At 46.7% G+C, this 17,142-nt stretch overlaps 1 protein-coding gene across 1 annotated transcript in view; it reads right to left on the bottom strand.

Moving 5' to 3' along the window:
- Positions 1 to 17,142, bottom strand: part of PLCZ1 (phospholipase C zeta 1) — a 112,123-nt gene that overhangs the window by 39,099 nt on the left and 55,882 nt on the right. The window contains exon 7 of the mRNA XM_074938211.1: positions 13,557 to 13,787. Coding sequence (XP_074794312.1) covers positions 13,557 to 13,787 — 231 coding nt within the window. The remainder of the gene's footprint in view (positions 1 to 13,556; positions 13,788 to 17,142) is intronic.

Raw genomic sequence — 17,142 nt, 5'->3', positions numbered from 1 at the left:
ACAGAAACAGGGAAATAATAACCCTTTCCCATGTGGCTCTGTGCAGGTGAAACTGCATCTGCCTATCTATAACTTAATGTTCATCCAGCATCCCTCACTGTGGTATCTGAGAACCTTATGAATTTTAAACAAGAAAACTGGAAGTTCGCTGGTCATGAGCCTACCCTTCTACCCAAGTTCTATCCAATCGTGTCAGTTATTATCTTGGGGGGGGGTTAACATTTTTATTCTTGTGGGAAACTATGATGAATTGATGGGTCCTGGATTGCCAACCCTAAATGTTCAAAAATCATGAGTCAGGCCCCCAGAAATCATGATATTGGCTTTAAAATCATGAGCTTTTAAAAATAAAATATTTGGAGTTCTTTTTATTTGCCTTCTGGCTTTGCTCTTTTTCAGTTCAAATTTTCCAGCATTTCTCTGCAACCAAGAGGATTAGCAACTTAGCTTTCTTTTTTAAAAATGAAAGCTGAGATTGTGATGTATTCACATATCTCCTGGTTTTAAGAAAAAAGCAATTATCATAAGACTCATGATAAAAATCACAAAAGCTGGATCTTATATGTTGTGACTTCTGAGGTCATTCTGATCTTAAAAAAGAAAGGAATTCTATAGACCAATAAAGGTCTATCGCCATCAGTCTCAAGCCTTTCTCTGGTTGCCCGCTAAACTACTCCTCAGTAATGCTGATAGCATAGCATGTTCTGGTCACAGAGGGAGAAAGAAGTTCTTCAGGCAGCACAGATCCAACCCATTAAGACCTTTTAAGAGTAGGACCATCACCTTCTACTGGATCCAGTATTCAATGGGGAGTCAACGTGGTGACTGACAATGTGTGCTTGACATTTCTTAGGAGGCATGCTGCTGTTTTCTGAACCAGTTAGAGATTTTCTGAGTTTGTAAACTATGTCAGACTTATAAAACACTGCAATAATTCAGCCTGGAAGTCACAAAATCATGGATAACTATAGCCTAGTCCATATCTGTGAGTACTGGGTACAGTCTTCTGGTCAGCAGAAGTGGATGAAACCCTTTCTTCTGGCCATCAGTATTTGGATCTCAAATATCAGCAAGAAATCCATAAAGACCCTAAGGTTACACACTGTTTAGAAAATTTGATCAATAGAGGATGACAGTAATACCGCCAGCTAACTCTTTGAAATGCATCTCTTTTCTCATCAGCAGTACCTCTGTCTTGCCAAGTTTCAGTATGATCCAGCTGTGCTTGATCCATGCAATAATTTCACATAGGTGTTAGGTCACAAGGTGATAATAGTATTCTTGGCACCTGATGTAAGGGAGCTATACAATTGTATGCTGTGCTTCATCTGAACCTATAAGACCACTGTGTCTCAAATCATTCCTCAGTGATTTTACACAAATGTTCAATAAGAAGGAGAGGACAGTGTCCTTTTCAACTCCTTAAAAGAGAATTTGAGGCAGAGATACAATGGACCATCACCAATCTATGGCCTCAACCTGAGACAAAGGACAGGTGCCATCTCAGTGGGCTGCATCTTAGCTCCACAAGTTCTCTAAATTAGTTCAGCAGCATCTCACCTAAACAGAGGTATTATACTCTCATCCAGTAGTGCACTTCCTAATCTGCATGGATACTGGCTCTTCTCTCTTTTCAAGGGAAAAAATTAAACCTTTTGGGGGTAAAGCTATTTTTGATTGATTGGTTGATTTGTACTTTTAGTTGCAAGTCCTTGCTTATTTATATGGGGACAGGGAAAGAGGGATGGTGGAAGGAGGTGAGAGTCCTGAATGTCATTCTCATGGTCAATTAAATCACATGCTACACATCAAAACAGGAATACAAATATGGATAATACCAGTCAGTCTGTTGCATGGTTCTGGGAATGTGATAGGTTCCCCTGTTTGAAGGGAAAGAATGGTTACTCACCTTCTCGTAACTGTTGTTCTTTGAGATGTGTTGTTCATGTCCATTCCAATCAGGTATGTGCATGCGTACATGCATGGTAGCCAGAAGATTTTTCCCTAGCAGCATCCGTTGGGTCAGTCTGGGCACCCCCTGGAGTCGCGCTTTCATGGCTCTCAATATAGAGCCCTGCCAACCCGCCACCCCCAGTTCCTTCTTGCCAGCTACTCTGACAGAGAAATGGGAGGGTGGGTATTGGAATGGACATGAACAACACATCTCGAAGAACAATAGTTACGAGAAGGTGAGTAACCATTTTTTCTTCTTCGAGTGCTTGTTCATGTCCATTCCAATCAGGTGACCTACAAGTCTGAGTTCAGGAGGTGGGGTCAGAGTCTTCCACTGATTGGAGTACTGCTCGACTGAAGGCCGCACCAGGAATGTTGTTGATGAAGCCGGTGCCCTGGTAGAGTGCACAGTAACTGGGGGTGCGGGCAGGGGCAGCTCTACCAATTTTGCCGCCCCAAGCAGTCGCCACCAAATTGCTGCCGCTGCGACACTGGCAGAGCTGCCGCCGAATTACCGCCGCCCCCCCGGAAGAGCGGCGGAGCTGCCGCTGAATTGCCGCCGTGGGACACGGACTGCCACCCCATTCTGATTGCCGCCCCAAGCACCTGCTTGGAAAGCTGGTGCCTGGAGCTGGCCCTGGGTGCAGGAACCCCTGCCAGGTTGTAGCACTCACGAAGGCAGGACATAATCCATGATGAGATGCGTTGTGACGACACAAGCAGACCTTTTGATCTGTCCATCACTGCCACAAATAACTGGACCAATTTTCTGAATGGCTTCGTTTTCTCAATGTAAAAGGCTAGTGCCCTGCAGACATCCAGAAAATGAAATCTCTGCTCCTTGCCAGTGGAGTGCGGCTTAGGGTAGGACACTGGGAGGAAGATGTCCTGGTTGATGGGAAACTGCGACACAACCTTCGGAGGAAAGCAGGGTGAGGCCTGAGCTGAACCTTGTCCTTATAGAACACAGCGTAAGGGGGCTCTGATGGTAGTGCTCTGAGCTCAGACACCCTCCTGGCCAAGGTTATCACTACCAGGAACACCACCTGGCAGCATGTTGCCAATGGTTTAAAGGGGAGTCCCATGAGCCTAGAAAGGACCAGATTGAGGTCCCTTGCAGGGACAGGCTGATGGACATTCGGGTATAGCATGTCGAGCCCTTTCAAAAATCAGCTGACTATAGGGGTTAGCAAACACCGAGCAGCCCCTCGCGCCCAGATAGAAAGCTGATATGGTGGCTAAGTGCACTCTTATTGAAGACAATGAAAGCCCCTTCTGCTCCAGATGGAGGAGATAGTCCAGAATGAGCGACACTGAGGCTAGTGTCAGGCATGAATGCTGCTGTGCTAACCAGACTGAAAGTCTCATCCACTTGGCAAGGTAGGTGGCTCTCATAGAGTGTTTCCTGTTGCCAAAGAGGACTAGTCGAACCTGTTCTGAACAGGAAAGCTCCACTGGGCTCAACCATGGAGCTTCCATGCCATGAGGTGAAGCAACACAAGGTTCGGATGTTGAAGATGACCGTGATCTTGCATCAGAAGGTCCGGGAAGAGTGGTAGGGTGACCGGGGCTTCCACGGACATGTCTAGGAGAGATGTGTACCAGTGCGGACAGAGCCAGGCTGGTGCTATCGATATGACCTGAGCTCGTTCCCTCCAGATCTTGAGGAGTACCTTGTGAACGAGCAGTATGGGCATAAAGGCGTAAAGGAGATGGCCTCCCCATGGAAGAAGGAATGCATCCACTCTGGAGCCTGGGCTGTGATTCTGGAAGGAGCAGAACTGCTTGCACTTCCTGTTTTGTCACATGGCAGACAGATCTATCTGGGGAAAGCCCCACCTCTGGAAGATTGAAAATGCGACGTCGAGGTGAAGGGACTGCTCGTGGACTTGAAATGACCTGCTGAGGCGGTCCGCCAGCTCATTTTGTACCCCGGGGAGGTATGACGCAAGAAAGGGTATTGAATGTTCCACACGGAAATCCCACAGGATGAGGGCTTCTTGGCAGAGGGGAGAGGAGCATGCGCCCCCCTGTTTGTTGATATAGAACATTGCTGTTGTATTGTCCATCATAACAGATACACAATGTCTCGTTAAGTGTGCATGAAAGGTCTGGCATGCTAGGCGCACTGCTCTCAGCTCTCTGATGTTGATGTGAAGAGCCAGGTCTGCATCAGACCAGAGACCATGGGCCCTGCAGGCTCCCAGATGAGCTCCCCAGCCCAAGTCTGATGTGTCCGTCACTAGCAACAGAGATGGCTGCAGAGTGGCAAAGGGGACCCCTGAGCATACCTCCTGAGAGTCAAGCCACCACAGGAGGGAGTCGAGGACCAGGCGAGGCAGGGTCACGATTCTGTCCAAACTGTCCCAGACTGGGCGATACACTGACGTGAGCCACAACTGAAAAGGTTGAAGCTTGAGTCTGGCATGCTGCACCACGTAGGTACAGGCAGCCATGTGTCCCAGACTCTTCAGGCAGTTTCTTGCTGTGGTGGTGGGAAACTATGTGAGGTCTCAAATGATGTTGGTGAAGGCCTGAAAACTTGCTTCTGGCAGATATGCTCTGGATTGAGTCAAGTCCAGTACTGCCCCTATAAACTCTATCCTCTGTACAGGGGACAGAGTCGGTTTTGCTTCATTTAGAAGTAGATCCAGGCTGTTGAAGGTGGCTGTGATGAATCTGACCTGAGCTTCCACTTGGGACCTGGAGCGGCCTCTGATCAGCCAGTCATCAAGGTACAGAAACACCTGTACCTGGTGCCTGTGCAAGAATGTGGTGACGACTGCCATGCATTTGGTGAAGACTCGAGGTACTGCTGACAGGCCAAATGGAAGGACTGTGAATTGGTAGTGGGTATTGTTCACCACAAACCTGAGGTACCTTCTACAGGACTGAGTAATTGTGACATGAAAAATGCATCCTTCAAGTCGACGGCGGCATACCAGTCTGCTGGATCCAGAGAGGGGATGATGGAGGCCAAAGAGACCATGTGGAACTTGAGTTTCTTTATGAACTTGTTGAGTTCTCACAGGTCCACGATGGGCTTGAGGCCGCCTTTGGCTTTCAGTATTAGGAAATACTGGGAACAGAAGCCCTTGCCCGTCTGCTCCTGAGGAACCTCTTCCACTGCCCTTAGTGATAGGAGCGAGTGCACCTCCTGTATGAGGAGTTGCTCGTGAGAGAGGTCCCTGAAGAGGGACGGGGAAGGGGAGTGGAAGGACAGAAGGGCACAGAATTGGATGGAGTATCCCCTCTCTACCATGTGGAGCACCCAGTGGTTCAAAGTGATACGGTACCATGCACAGTAGAAAGAGGATATGACAAATCTGGTGGCCCTTCCTTGACCGCACCTTCAAAAGGCTGGTTTGGTCCCTGAAGGCGGCTTGCATTGTCCTGAGCCCTGACCAGAGGGTTGACGAAGCCTTCTCCTGCTGCTCCGATTTCTCCTTCTGGAGCCATCTTGGTGGTTCTGATGACCAAACCGGAAGTGTCTCCACTGCATTGAAGGCATATAGAGGCCCAAGGACCTGAAAGTGGCTCTGGAGTCTTTAAGGCTATTAAGTCTTTTGTCGGTCTTTTCTGAAAAGAGCGTCTCAAAAGCAGGTCCTGAAGGGTTTTCTGTAACTCATAGGGGAGGCCAGAAACCTGGAGCCATGAGCCCCTTCTCATAGCCACTCCTGTGGCCATAACCCTGGTGGCCACATCTGCCCTGCCAAGTGCTGCCTGAAGGACACCGTTGAGATGAGTCTCCCTTCCTCAACCAACACCAAAAACTTGGGGAGTCCAAGGGAGTAGCTCCATGAATTTGGCCATCACTGAGCAGTTGTTGGAGGAGTACCTGCTGACGATGGCTTGGTGATTGGATATGCGGAGCTGCAAGCTCCCAGTGGAGTAGACCTTTCTTCCATAAAGGTAAAGCCTTTTCACCTCCCGATTCTTCAAGGAGGGTCCCTGGAAGCCCTGACATTCACGTTGGTTAGCAGCATCAATCACAAGAGAGTCAGGTGTGGGATGAGTGTACAAATGCTCATAACCCTTTGATGGCACAAAGTAGCATCTTTCATTGTACTTAGCCATAGGGAGCAACGAGGCTGGGGTCTGCCACAGAGTTCTCGTGGTGTCAGAGATGGTCTTTATGAGGGGCAGGGCAATATGAGCAGTCCAGAGGGGGCAAGGATGTCCACCATTGGATCTGTATCCTCCACTACCTCCTTTGCCTGAATGCCCAGGCCCTGAGCAACCCTCCGCAGCAAATGCTGCAGAACCCTGTTGTCCTCCAAGGCCAGGGCTGTCACCATGCCTGCCAACACCTCATCTGGCAAGGATGAAGAAGAGACCTCCATGAGAGGTGGCTGCTCCCTTCCTTCCACCCCCAAGGGGTCCCGCAGCACCTGGGTTTCTTGGGCCAGTGTCGACCCAGATGGTGTCGCACTCCTCAGTGTAGGGGCTGCATACACTGATGCAGACACCACACGTGCTGAAAGTGTCTTAAGTGCCGATGTCATTCTTAATGTCATAATCGCCGTCGGCGCTGGAATCCGCCAGTGCCGCCAGGACCTCAGGGCCTGGTGCTGGCTATGTCAGAGGCGCCAAAATGGTAGTGCAGGGTGATAATGGGCCTATACCCGACCCTGCCGGTGCCAGCGGTGCTGGCGGGGGAAGAAATGGGGCTGAGGTCACCAAAGTCACCGTGGAATTTCAAGTCACCTTGGCTGTGACCTTGGCTTTGATGAAAAGCCCAGGAAGGCCAAAAGGGCCATTGCGCCAGGGGCTGCCATTCGGCAGGCCACTGTGACGGGTAAGGGTGCCGGTCTTGAGTTGACGTGGACCGTCTGCTCCTACTCCTCTGGGACCGATAGAAGCCCGACTCCGAGGTGTCTGAAAACAATGACTACAGGGGAGCGGTATTTCAAGGCACCATGCTTTCGCGCCAAGGGCTTGGGGATTGTGTGGGTAGGTGTCCTCCGGTGCCGGGGAATGGTGCGGCGGGGTCAGAGATTGGCGGGCTATCATAGCAGGCTTTACCCTTGAAGGAACCCGGGGAGCAACCGGTGCCAGTGACTTATCCCATCTGGGCAGAGAGAACAGTTCCATGAGGTGAAGCGGTTCTTTGGCCGCCTCAAACGCCTCCGGAGTCGAAGGGAGGTGCAGCTCATGGCTCGGCCTTAGCTGCCCCTCTACACGGGCAGGAGTCTGCGCAACCGTCACAGGTGGAGCAGCACTAGTGTGGCCCGACTCAGATCTAACGGTGGTAGGCTCCTTAGGTCTAGAGCGGGGAGTGACCCCTCTACCACCTCTTCTTCTTTTGCAACACCGGTGATTGTGAACGATGCCTGTGTGTGGCATGTGAGCCGCGAGTGGAGCTGGGACGGTGCCATGAGTCCTTATCCTTACCTGGCACCGGTGCCCATGCTGACAGTGCCAGAGCGCTCCACACCGAGGAGGAGGTACTTGGCACAGGGTCCGTCGACCCAGGGTCAGACTCGGGGCGCAGTGCTGCCTCCATCAACAGGTCCGTCAGGCGCTGCTCTGTATCTTTTAAAGTCCTGGGCCAAAAGGTCTTACAAATGGCACAACAATCCTTCTGATGGCCTTCTCCTAAGCACCTTAGACACGAGGTGTGAGGATCGCTTCTGGGCATACACTTTCCACAGGCTTCGCAGGCTTTGAAGCCCGGAGACCCCAGCATGCCCTGGCATCGGGAGAGCGTAGGAAGGGATTCCCCCCCAAAAGGAAACTTATCTAACACTAACAAATGACTAACTACTGACTATTAATGAACAATGGAGAACTAATGGAGAACAATATAAGAACACTGCTGAATGTGCTTGTCGAGACAAGAGCACAGGGAAGTTCCAGCTAACCATCACTGGTGGTAAGAAGGAACTGAGGGGGTGGCGGGTCAGCTGGGCTCTATATTGAGCACCATGAAGGTGCGACTCCAGGGGGCACCCAGGCCGACCTGACAGATGCTGCTAGGGAAAAATCTTCCGGCTACCGTGCACTTGCATGCGCACACACCTGCTTGGAACTGACATGAAGAAGCACTCGAAGAAGAACTATGAGTTCTGTAATTAGGGGGCAGAAGAGACATTAATTTCCCTCAGTATACAATAAGAGCTTTCATTAGTCTAGAATGACCAGACAGCAAATGTGAAAAATCGGGACAGGGAGTGGAGGGTAATAGGTGCCTATATAAGAAAAAGACCCAAAAATCGGGACTGTCCCTATAAAATCAGGACATCTGGTCACCCTACATTATTCACATGTTGTAGTATTGACGTTTTATAGTGCTGCTTGATTGAAGAGTCTGAATTCTTTGAGAGAGGGAAAGTCATTATGGATCACATACATGCTGACAGGCCACCTTGCATTCAGGTGATCTTTTTTATTACTTAGGTTGATAGTCCTCTTCAAAGTGAGAAGTGCAAGGTTCTCATATTACATGAAAGCATCCTGGGTTAAATATGTTTATGGTTCAGATTAGTTTTGGTGGCTGTAATTTTGCAACCACTGTGGTGCAGGAGAGGAAAGATCCATTGTTCTTTTCTATAGCTGTGGATGTGCTAAGATTCCTTCCTTCAGATACTTGAAACAACCAAATTCACCGAGAATATCACATTCAGTTCTGACCATCTGAACTAGAAGTATTTTGAAAAAATGGAGCAAGCTCAGAACACAGGAAGAAAAGTTATCAATGGGCTGAAAAGCAACTTACCTGGGAAATGTTATAAGAGCTTAATATCTATAATGACAGGTTTCAGAATAGCAGCCATGTTAGTCTGTATTCGTAAAAAGAAAAGGAGGACTTGTGGAAACCTTAGAGACTAACAAATTTATTTGAGCATAAGCTTTCGTGAGCTGTAGCTCACGAAAGCTTATGCTCAAATAAATTTGTTAATATCTATAAGTTATAGTTTATATAAGTTATATATAATATGTATATGTTAGAGCTTAGGTAAACAATAACAAAGTGGTTATCATGATAGCAGTCTACAATACTTAAAAGATGTACAAAGCGATAAGTGAAAGCAGTAGTTTAGGGTGGTACAGTGTGGTAGGAGTAATGGGATACAGTTAAGAAAGGAAAATTTAGGTGCGATAGAATGAAAAACTATGTGGCAATATATTATACTAGTCTATGGCAGGGGTTCTCAACCGTTTTCTTTCTGAACCCCCCACCCCTCAACATGCTATAAAAACTCTAGGACCCAGCAGGGTGCGGGGGACTTAGGGCTCCATCCGTGTGGTGGGGGCAGGGGCCTTGGGCATAGGCATAGTTTGACTTCTATTTGTGGGGGGCAGGGCCCAGCAGGGCTCGGGTCAGCTCTTCATGGTGTGGCTAAGGGAGGGAGTACCACCTCCACCTCCTGACTCAGCTCAGCAGGCCACCCAGCCTGTCTGAGTTGGGGGTGGGGGGTGGGGAGGGGACGCAACCAAAAATTATAACTCAAAGTGGGGGTGGAGCTCAGCTCGAAAATTTGAAAACCACTCAGGGTGGAAGCAAGGGGTAGCTAGGAGCTGTGTGCAGGCAGGGAGTAGCTCAGGGTGCAGGGAGGGAGTAGCTAGGGGCTGTGTGCAGGTGGGGTGTAGCTCAGGGTGCAGGGAGGGAGTAGCTAGGGGCTGTGTGCAGGTGGGGGGGTAACTCAGGGTGCAAAGAGGGAGCAGCTAGGGCCTGTGTGCAGGCAGGGGGTGGTTCAGGGTGCAGGCAGGGGGTAGCTCACTGTGTAGGGAGGGAGTTGCTAGCGGCTGTGTGCTGGCAGAGGTGTAGCTCAGGGTGCAGGGACAGGGGTCGCAAGGGGCTGTGTGCTGGGAGGCTCCTGACAGTCACAAGTCCCCAAGGGCTCTGCCTGCCCCAAAGCCAGGTCCCCTACCCCGGCGGCTCTTACTGGCTGCACAAGCAGTCAAAGGGGTCTGGGAGCTGAGAAGCAGCTGCAACCCCGGCCAACAGCAGGAGCACAAGGAGACGGGGGAGTGCCACAGCTGCCTGCTCCATGGCACCAACCAGAGCAGCAGCCACCCCACACTGCCTCCATGCTGGCCAGGGAGCAGGGCTGGGGGGGGGCGGGGGGAAAGAGCTGGGAGAGAGAAGGAGGTGGGGGTGTCTGGAGCTGCCTGGGGACTCCTCTGCTGTGGGTCAGGCACTGCAATTTGTAGGTGCAACACCCTCTGTATCCTCCCAACTCTGCCCACAGGGGCATAGGGGCTCGCAGCTCCAGCTTTAACCCCACTGGGGGCACAGGGTTTGTGCTTTGGGCTTTATCCCCACAGTTGCCAGTTTTAACTCTGCTGGGGGCACAGGGCTTGTGGTTCCTGCGTTCAGCCCCACTGCTCCTGGCTTCAGCCCCTCAGGGACACCACTGCTCAGGGCTTCAGCTCCACAGGGGCAACTGGGGCTTGGGACTTCAGCCCCACGGCTTCTGAGTTCAGCCTCGCAGCTCCCAGTTTCAGCTCTGCAGGGGTACCACGGCTCGGGGCTCCAGTTCCGTGGGGGTAGCCGGGGCTCAGGGCTTCAGCCCCGTGTCCTCATCCTCCGCCCACCGAGGCAGCTGGGACTCGGGGCTTCAACCCCATGGCTCCCAACTTCAGCCCCATAGTGGTACCAGAACTCATGGCTCCCAGCTTCAGCCCTGCAGCTCCTGGCTTCAGGCCCATAGCGGGCACCGGCTCAGGGCTTCAGGCTTCAGCCACAGACATCACAGACCCCCTGAAATGGCTTGCAGACCCCCAGGGGGCCATGGACCCCCCTGTTGAAAACCACTGGTCTATGGAATAGTGTCCTAAGGGAAAGGAGGAGTATGCCTTGTCACTTGGGATATTTCAAACTAACCTGGATAAAACACTAGAAAACATATTGTAGGGAATGAGTCTGCATTGATGAGCCAATAAACAAGATGATCTCATCTTGGTTTCACCTCTAACTCCTTTGAAATAGAAAAGCATACTAAAAATAAAATCCTATTGCTCAGCGTTTCACAACATCTTTTGTAGAATGTTTGGGTGCAATTCTTCTCTTCTAAGTTTTATGCTGCTGTAGCTCACTGATTTCAGTGAAGTTCCTCCTAATTTACACCAGTGTGAGAGATTAATCACATCCAATCTATTTAAAATAATTTCATATGTGCATAAAAAAGTAACAAGTAGAATAATGTTACGTTTCTTTTGGAAACAGACAATAGTGCCAAAGTGATAAAAAAAATAAAAATAATAATCCACTATTTTTTAAAAAATCATCCTCTGAGTTCATAACAGATTATCACATGGAATATTAGATTTTACATTGCAAAATTGAAGAAAAAGAGAGCAGAAAACAATACAGCATTGTATCTTACTCCATGATTAATGGACCCCTGAGACAAAGATCTGACTTTTGATAGGAAGCATTAAAAAGTCAAGGTTCTAACACTGATGGATACAATCTGGGGCAATTAAGACTGCACTCTCCCTATCCAATTTTATTTTCCTAAGTAAGTGAGGCACTGGAGGGAGCAATATATAGTAGGATGTCACTGCAGCACAGGAAGAATAAAACAACATCCCTAACCCAGCTGCAAAACCCTGGTGGATCAGCATATTTTACTGTGCAACCATGTCCATCGTAGGCATGTTCCAGGGGCTGTGGCTGGGCTGGAACACTCCACACCTAGAGACCACTCTGGTAGATCCTGTGTGTGACTGAGTCACTTCGCCTGTCAATTGAGGACTCCAAGTATAAGTTTTGCTTTGATGCAAGATAAATTCTGCTCCTCTTAATCTAAATGCGCCTTCTTTAGTCAAGGATTTGGTCTTGTTAGTCCTTGCTTGCTGTACTGTCAGAATGAACTAAAACTGGCTTTCTTTGGCTGTGACCCTGAAGCTTTACAAGGATCTTAAGGCTGAGAATTAGAGGCAGTTGATATATGCTCTCTTCATTTGTTCTGACCAGGGATCATGGGCTGATCAGTGCTAAAGTGTGGTGCCTCAGCAGAGAGCAAAGCCCTTGCCGGGACATTCTCTTAAGGACTAGCTGGGGGTGTGTTACGAGGCTAGAGGAATCCCTAGCTGTCTTCAGAGTCCTCCCCCGAAGACCCACTCCCTGGCTGGCAGAGACCAAGCTGAAGGCAGAGAAAGAAGGTGGCAAAAAATCTGATTAAAAGAGCATTCAGAGAGAGAGAGAGCTGCGGAGGAAACCTCTGCCTCTGAGCACAGCACCTAGAAACCTGAGACGTAATCTCAGTGCAGCTCAGTAGGTGCTGACAGGCAGAAATCTGTGGGGAGCAGATACCTCTTGCCTCCCTCTGAGACCTGGAAACAGGAGAAACCAGCAGTTCCATACCTCATGAAGCAGCAGATTTCCATGACAAAGAATCATCAAGACTGAGCTTGATAAGTTTACAGAGATGATGGTATGATGAGACTGCCTACAATGGCATGTGACCCATCTGCAATGGCTAGTAGCAAATATATCCAGTGACCAGAGATGGGACACTAGATGGGGAGAGCTGAGTTACTACAGAGAATTGTTTCCCAGGTGTCTGGCTGGTGGGTCTTGCCAACATGCTCATGGTCTAACTGATCACCATATTTCCCCCAGGTCAGATTGGCAGAGAACCGGGGGGCTTCTTTTTTTTTTTTCCTTCCTCTGCAGCATGGGGCCTGGGCCTGTAACTTGATGTTTTTAAATCATGATTTGAGGACTTCAGTAGCTCAGCCAGAGGTTATGGGTTTACTACATGAGTGGGTGGGTGAGATTCTATGGCCTGCAGGAAGTCAGACAAGATGATTGCAATGGTCTCTTCTGGCCTTAAAGTCTATGAGTCTATGTATCTATCTCTTTAGTTAATTGAGCACACTTAACATGGAAATCAGTGGACATAAACATGGAACTACATGCCATTTTTATAGCGTCACCTTTAAGAACAGAGGCTCGTTTAACAATCTCTTCAGTATCTTGATAAATGAGAAAGCAACACTCCTGCCTAGCTAAAGCACTGGAAATGCTTTTTATTGTAGCCCCAAGCCTACCTAGTCCTGTGCATAAAAACCGAAGACAGAAAATTAGGTGAATGACGTTCTTTAAAGCTTTTTGGACAAACTGTTTGGTCTGATTGGGATTGGTGAGGGAGTTGCAGACAGGAGGGACATCAGAGGAACTCTCCCTCTCCCTGCTCTCATCAGAAGGCCCACAAAACCCCACTTCTCCTCATGGGCAGTCCCATAAGGAGAATGGGCATAAGCAGTGCAATGTGAAGAGCATTGCATCTTGTCTGTAGGAGCCCTTAGCTGGTGAGGGCAATGGACAGGCTAAGCACAAGGTTAGAATGAAAAAGTTCAGGAAAAGTACAATTTGGCATGAAGGAATTGAGGACTGCACTTGAACTGGATGCCAAAATATGCTGCATCTTGACTGGATGCAATATCTGAGTGAGGAAATGAAGGGAGCCATGAGATGAAAAATACTATGTTTAGATATTTTGCTTTAACACGAATTTGTAATTTTAAAACCTACCTTTTAAATTTTGTTTATGATATATGATAAGCTACTTTTAAAAAAAAATCAACCAAACAAAGAAAACAACCCCTCTTTTCACCTTCTAACTTCCTATGAGACAGCATACTTTTACCTTTAGCTTTTTTCGAGGGAGTGGTGGAGATCTCCGAATTGCATTTCTTCTTTTTATCTGAGGAGATTTTGGTGGTAAGAGAGTGCTTTCTTCAGTTTCATCATCTTCAGATTGCTCTACCTCTTCTAAAAATTCCCCTATCTCACCATGGCTATCAAGACCTCTCCTGAGAACAGTTTCTTCGAGTGTTCCAACTTTCTTATTTTTTATCAATATTTTGAATTTTAATAACTGTGGAAACAGGTAAAACAGTAGGAAACATAATAATGCATTTAGTAATACATTTTCATATCAAAATATTGCGACACCTATTCTCAAAATGTATTTTATAGGTGTAATTTGTTTTAGAATTACAGGGGCTGAAGTAGGTGGGGTGATGGTCACAAACAAGTACTCTACAGTAATGGACAATCAAATATCTTACCAACCAAATTACCTTTCATGACAATGTAAGTGTTAGAGAACAAAAAAATATCAGCGTAATAGACTACTCCATACAAAAAGCAGAAGAAAGGTAACAATACAAATGAAGTTTGCCATCATGCAAAACACACCAGTGTTGGAACAATGAGCAAGAGCATTATAAGAAGAGAAGTGGGTATTCAGCACCCATCTACCAAAAGAATGTGATTGCCACATAGAAAGGCAAGCAAGAAATTGTTGCTCCATATTGGTGCTAGCTACGAGTCAGTGAGAATAGGTGAACATAGATGGCATTGGCACTGTTCATTAAGCATCGCCTTGTTTTTTATAAACACAAATGCACACACATATGAGAACAATGCTTGTTTTGATATCTATCTGACTACACCTATGGAAGTGGTTCTAGCTAAGGAAGGCAGGAATTTTGGTGCTCTATTTGCATAGTACACTGCTGCCCTGTATACCAAGCTATGATCCAACCATTTTCATATGTGTATAAGCACAGTGGGGCCTTTTTTTTTATCCTATATCGTCAATAAAGTTAACTTAATAGAGTTCAGAGTCTTGATACTAAGAGCCCAGAAAATCTAAAGATATCTGCTTTATATGTGCAGACCATGTTGGATGCTGATACAAATTTAAGGATCTATTGGTACCTAAGGAAAGTGTAAATGACAGCATCTTACTTGATCAGCATGCCAAACTAAAAAATGTAAACTATCAAAAGTCTTTACACGTCTTAGTGATTGTTATACATTTCCCTTGTTGCCTTGCTAAAAACACTGTACAGAGTTTAAAAGAACTAATTTTGATACAAGAGTATCTATTAGTGGGTATGAAGAGTAATTCTGCAGTTAAAAACAGGCAACTATTTTATATAATAATAAAGAGTGCTTTAGAACAATGTTACAAGCGTGTTTCTTTTAAGTAAATAAGTAATATATAAACAAAATGTGATAAGGCTGTAGCACCACATCTTCAGACAACCATGAACCAGAATATTTGCATAAATTTGTATTAAATGAAAGATGGAATTTTGGCAAGGGCACTAGGGTTATCCCAAGAGCCCTTTCTTTATATTTGGCTTCTTTTCCTAGTAAAAGTTCATTAGCTGAGTGAAGAATGCAGTATTATGTTGCTAATATGATCACAGTTTACATAATAGATACAAAGTACTTATGAAATTACATTTAGGGACAGATTTTCAAACCGCTCAGCTCCACAACTGGAGCCAGAATTTCCAAATAACTTGGCTCCCCTTTATGCACTGAAATGAACTCCTCTGATTTTCAAAAGTGCTTAGCACCCAGAGGCTCCCACTCACTACAGAAATCACAAGCCATCCCATCCCATCCCTGCTCTCTAGCAGGCAGTCTTCAGAGGGGAATATTGCAGCTCATGGGTCATGTGGCAAACAAGAAAAGAAGAAGTGGTACTGCTAAGCACTGAGAATGGGGTGAAGATCAAAGATAACCTAGGCATGACCCAACACCTAAACAAATACTTTGCCTCAGTTTTTAATAAGGGTAAAGAGGAGCTTAGTGGTAGTGGCAGAGTGGTTAATAGAAATGAGGATATGGAAGTAGTAATTGCCACATCCAAGATAGAAGTCAAACAGTTTTATTGGACTAAATTGGGGGACCCTTATAGTCTCCATCCAAGAGTATGAAAGGAACTGGTACATGAAATTGCAAACCCAATAGCAAAGATTTTTAATTAATCTGTAAAGTGAAGGGTAGTACATGCAACTGGAGAATTGTTAATATAGCACCTATTTTTAAGAAAGGGAAAATATAATCTGCGAACCTACAGGTCTGTAATTTGACCTCAATTCTGTGCAAGGTTGTAGACCTCATTTTGAAAGAGAAAGTAGTTAAGGACATAGAAGTAAATGGTAACTGGGATAAAATACAATGTGGTTTTACAAAAGGTAGATCATACTGATCACTTTCTTTGAGAAGATAACAGATTTGTTTTAGACAAAGGAAATTCAGTAGATCTAATCTACCCAGATTTTGGTAAGGCATTTAATACAGTTCCACATGGGAAATTATTGGAGAAGATGAGAATTGAATATGAGAATTGAAAGTTGGATAAGGAGCTAGTTAAAGGGGAGAGTACAATAGGTCATGCTGAAAGGTGAACCGTCAGGCTGGAGGGCAGTTACAGTGGAGTTCCTCAGGGATTGGTTTTGGGACCAATCTTATTTAACCTTTTTAATTAATGATGTTGGCACGAAAAGTGGGAGTGTGCTAATAAAATTTGCGGATGACACAAAGTTGGATGAGAACCGGAATATCAAAGAAGAAGATCTGGATAACACTGAAAACTGGAGTAATAGATATGGGCTGAAATGTAATAGTGCAAATTCACGCACAAGGACTAACAACAATTTTTGTGATAACATGGGGATGTGTCAGTTGAAAGTCACAGAAGAGGAGAAAGACCAGGGTGTATTGGTTGATTACAGGATGACTATGAGCTGTCAAGAAAAGGGCTAATCCTGGGATGCCCGAGGCGAGGTACTTCCAGTTGAGATAGGGAAGTGTTAGCATCGTTATACCCGGCATGGGTGAGACCTCATCTGGAATACTGTGTGCAGTTCTGATCTCCCATGTTTAAGAAAGATGAACTCAAACTGGAACAGATGCAAAGAAGGGCTACTAGAATGATGAGAGGAATGGAAAACCTACCTTATGAGAGGAGACTCAAAGAGCTTAGCTTGTTTAGCCTAAACAATTGACAGCTGATGGGAGGTATGATAGCTCTCTGTAAATGCATCAGAGGAATAAATACCAGGGAGGGGGAGGAGTTGTTTAGGTCCAGTGCCAATGTTGACATGAACAGATGGATATAAACTGGCCCTCAACAAGTTTAGACTTGAAATCAGACAAAGGTTTCTAACCATCAGAGGAGGGAAGTTCTAGAACAGCCTTTCGAGGTGAGCAGTGGGAGCAAAAAAACCTAACTGGCTTCAGGACTGAACATGATAAGCTTATAGAGAGGATGTTTGACAGGACTGTCTACAATGGGTTGTAGCCGATCTGTGACTGTAGATAGCAAATATCCCCAATGACTGGTGATGGGACACTAGATGACAAGGGCTCTGAGTTACTACAGAAAGACTCCATAAGTTTTCTCACATCAGCACCACAGAGCCTAA

The sequence above is a fragment of the Natator depressus genome, chromosome 1 (genome assembly GCF_965152275.1).
Source record: "Natator depressus isolate rNatDep1 chromosome 1, rNatDep2.hap1, whole genome shotgun sequence".
NCBI classification, from domain to species: Eukaryota; Metazoa; Chordata; order Testudines; family Cheloniidae; genus Natator; species Natator depressus.
The sequence above is the reverse complement of the archived record's forward strand: the minus strand, read 5'-3'. Positions and strand labels throughout refer to the sequence as shown.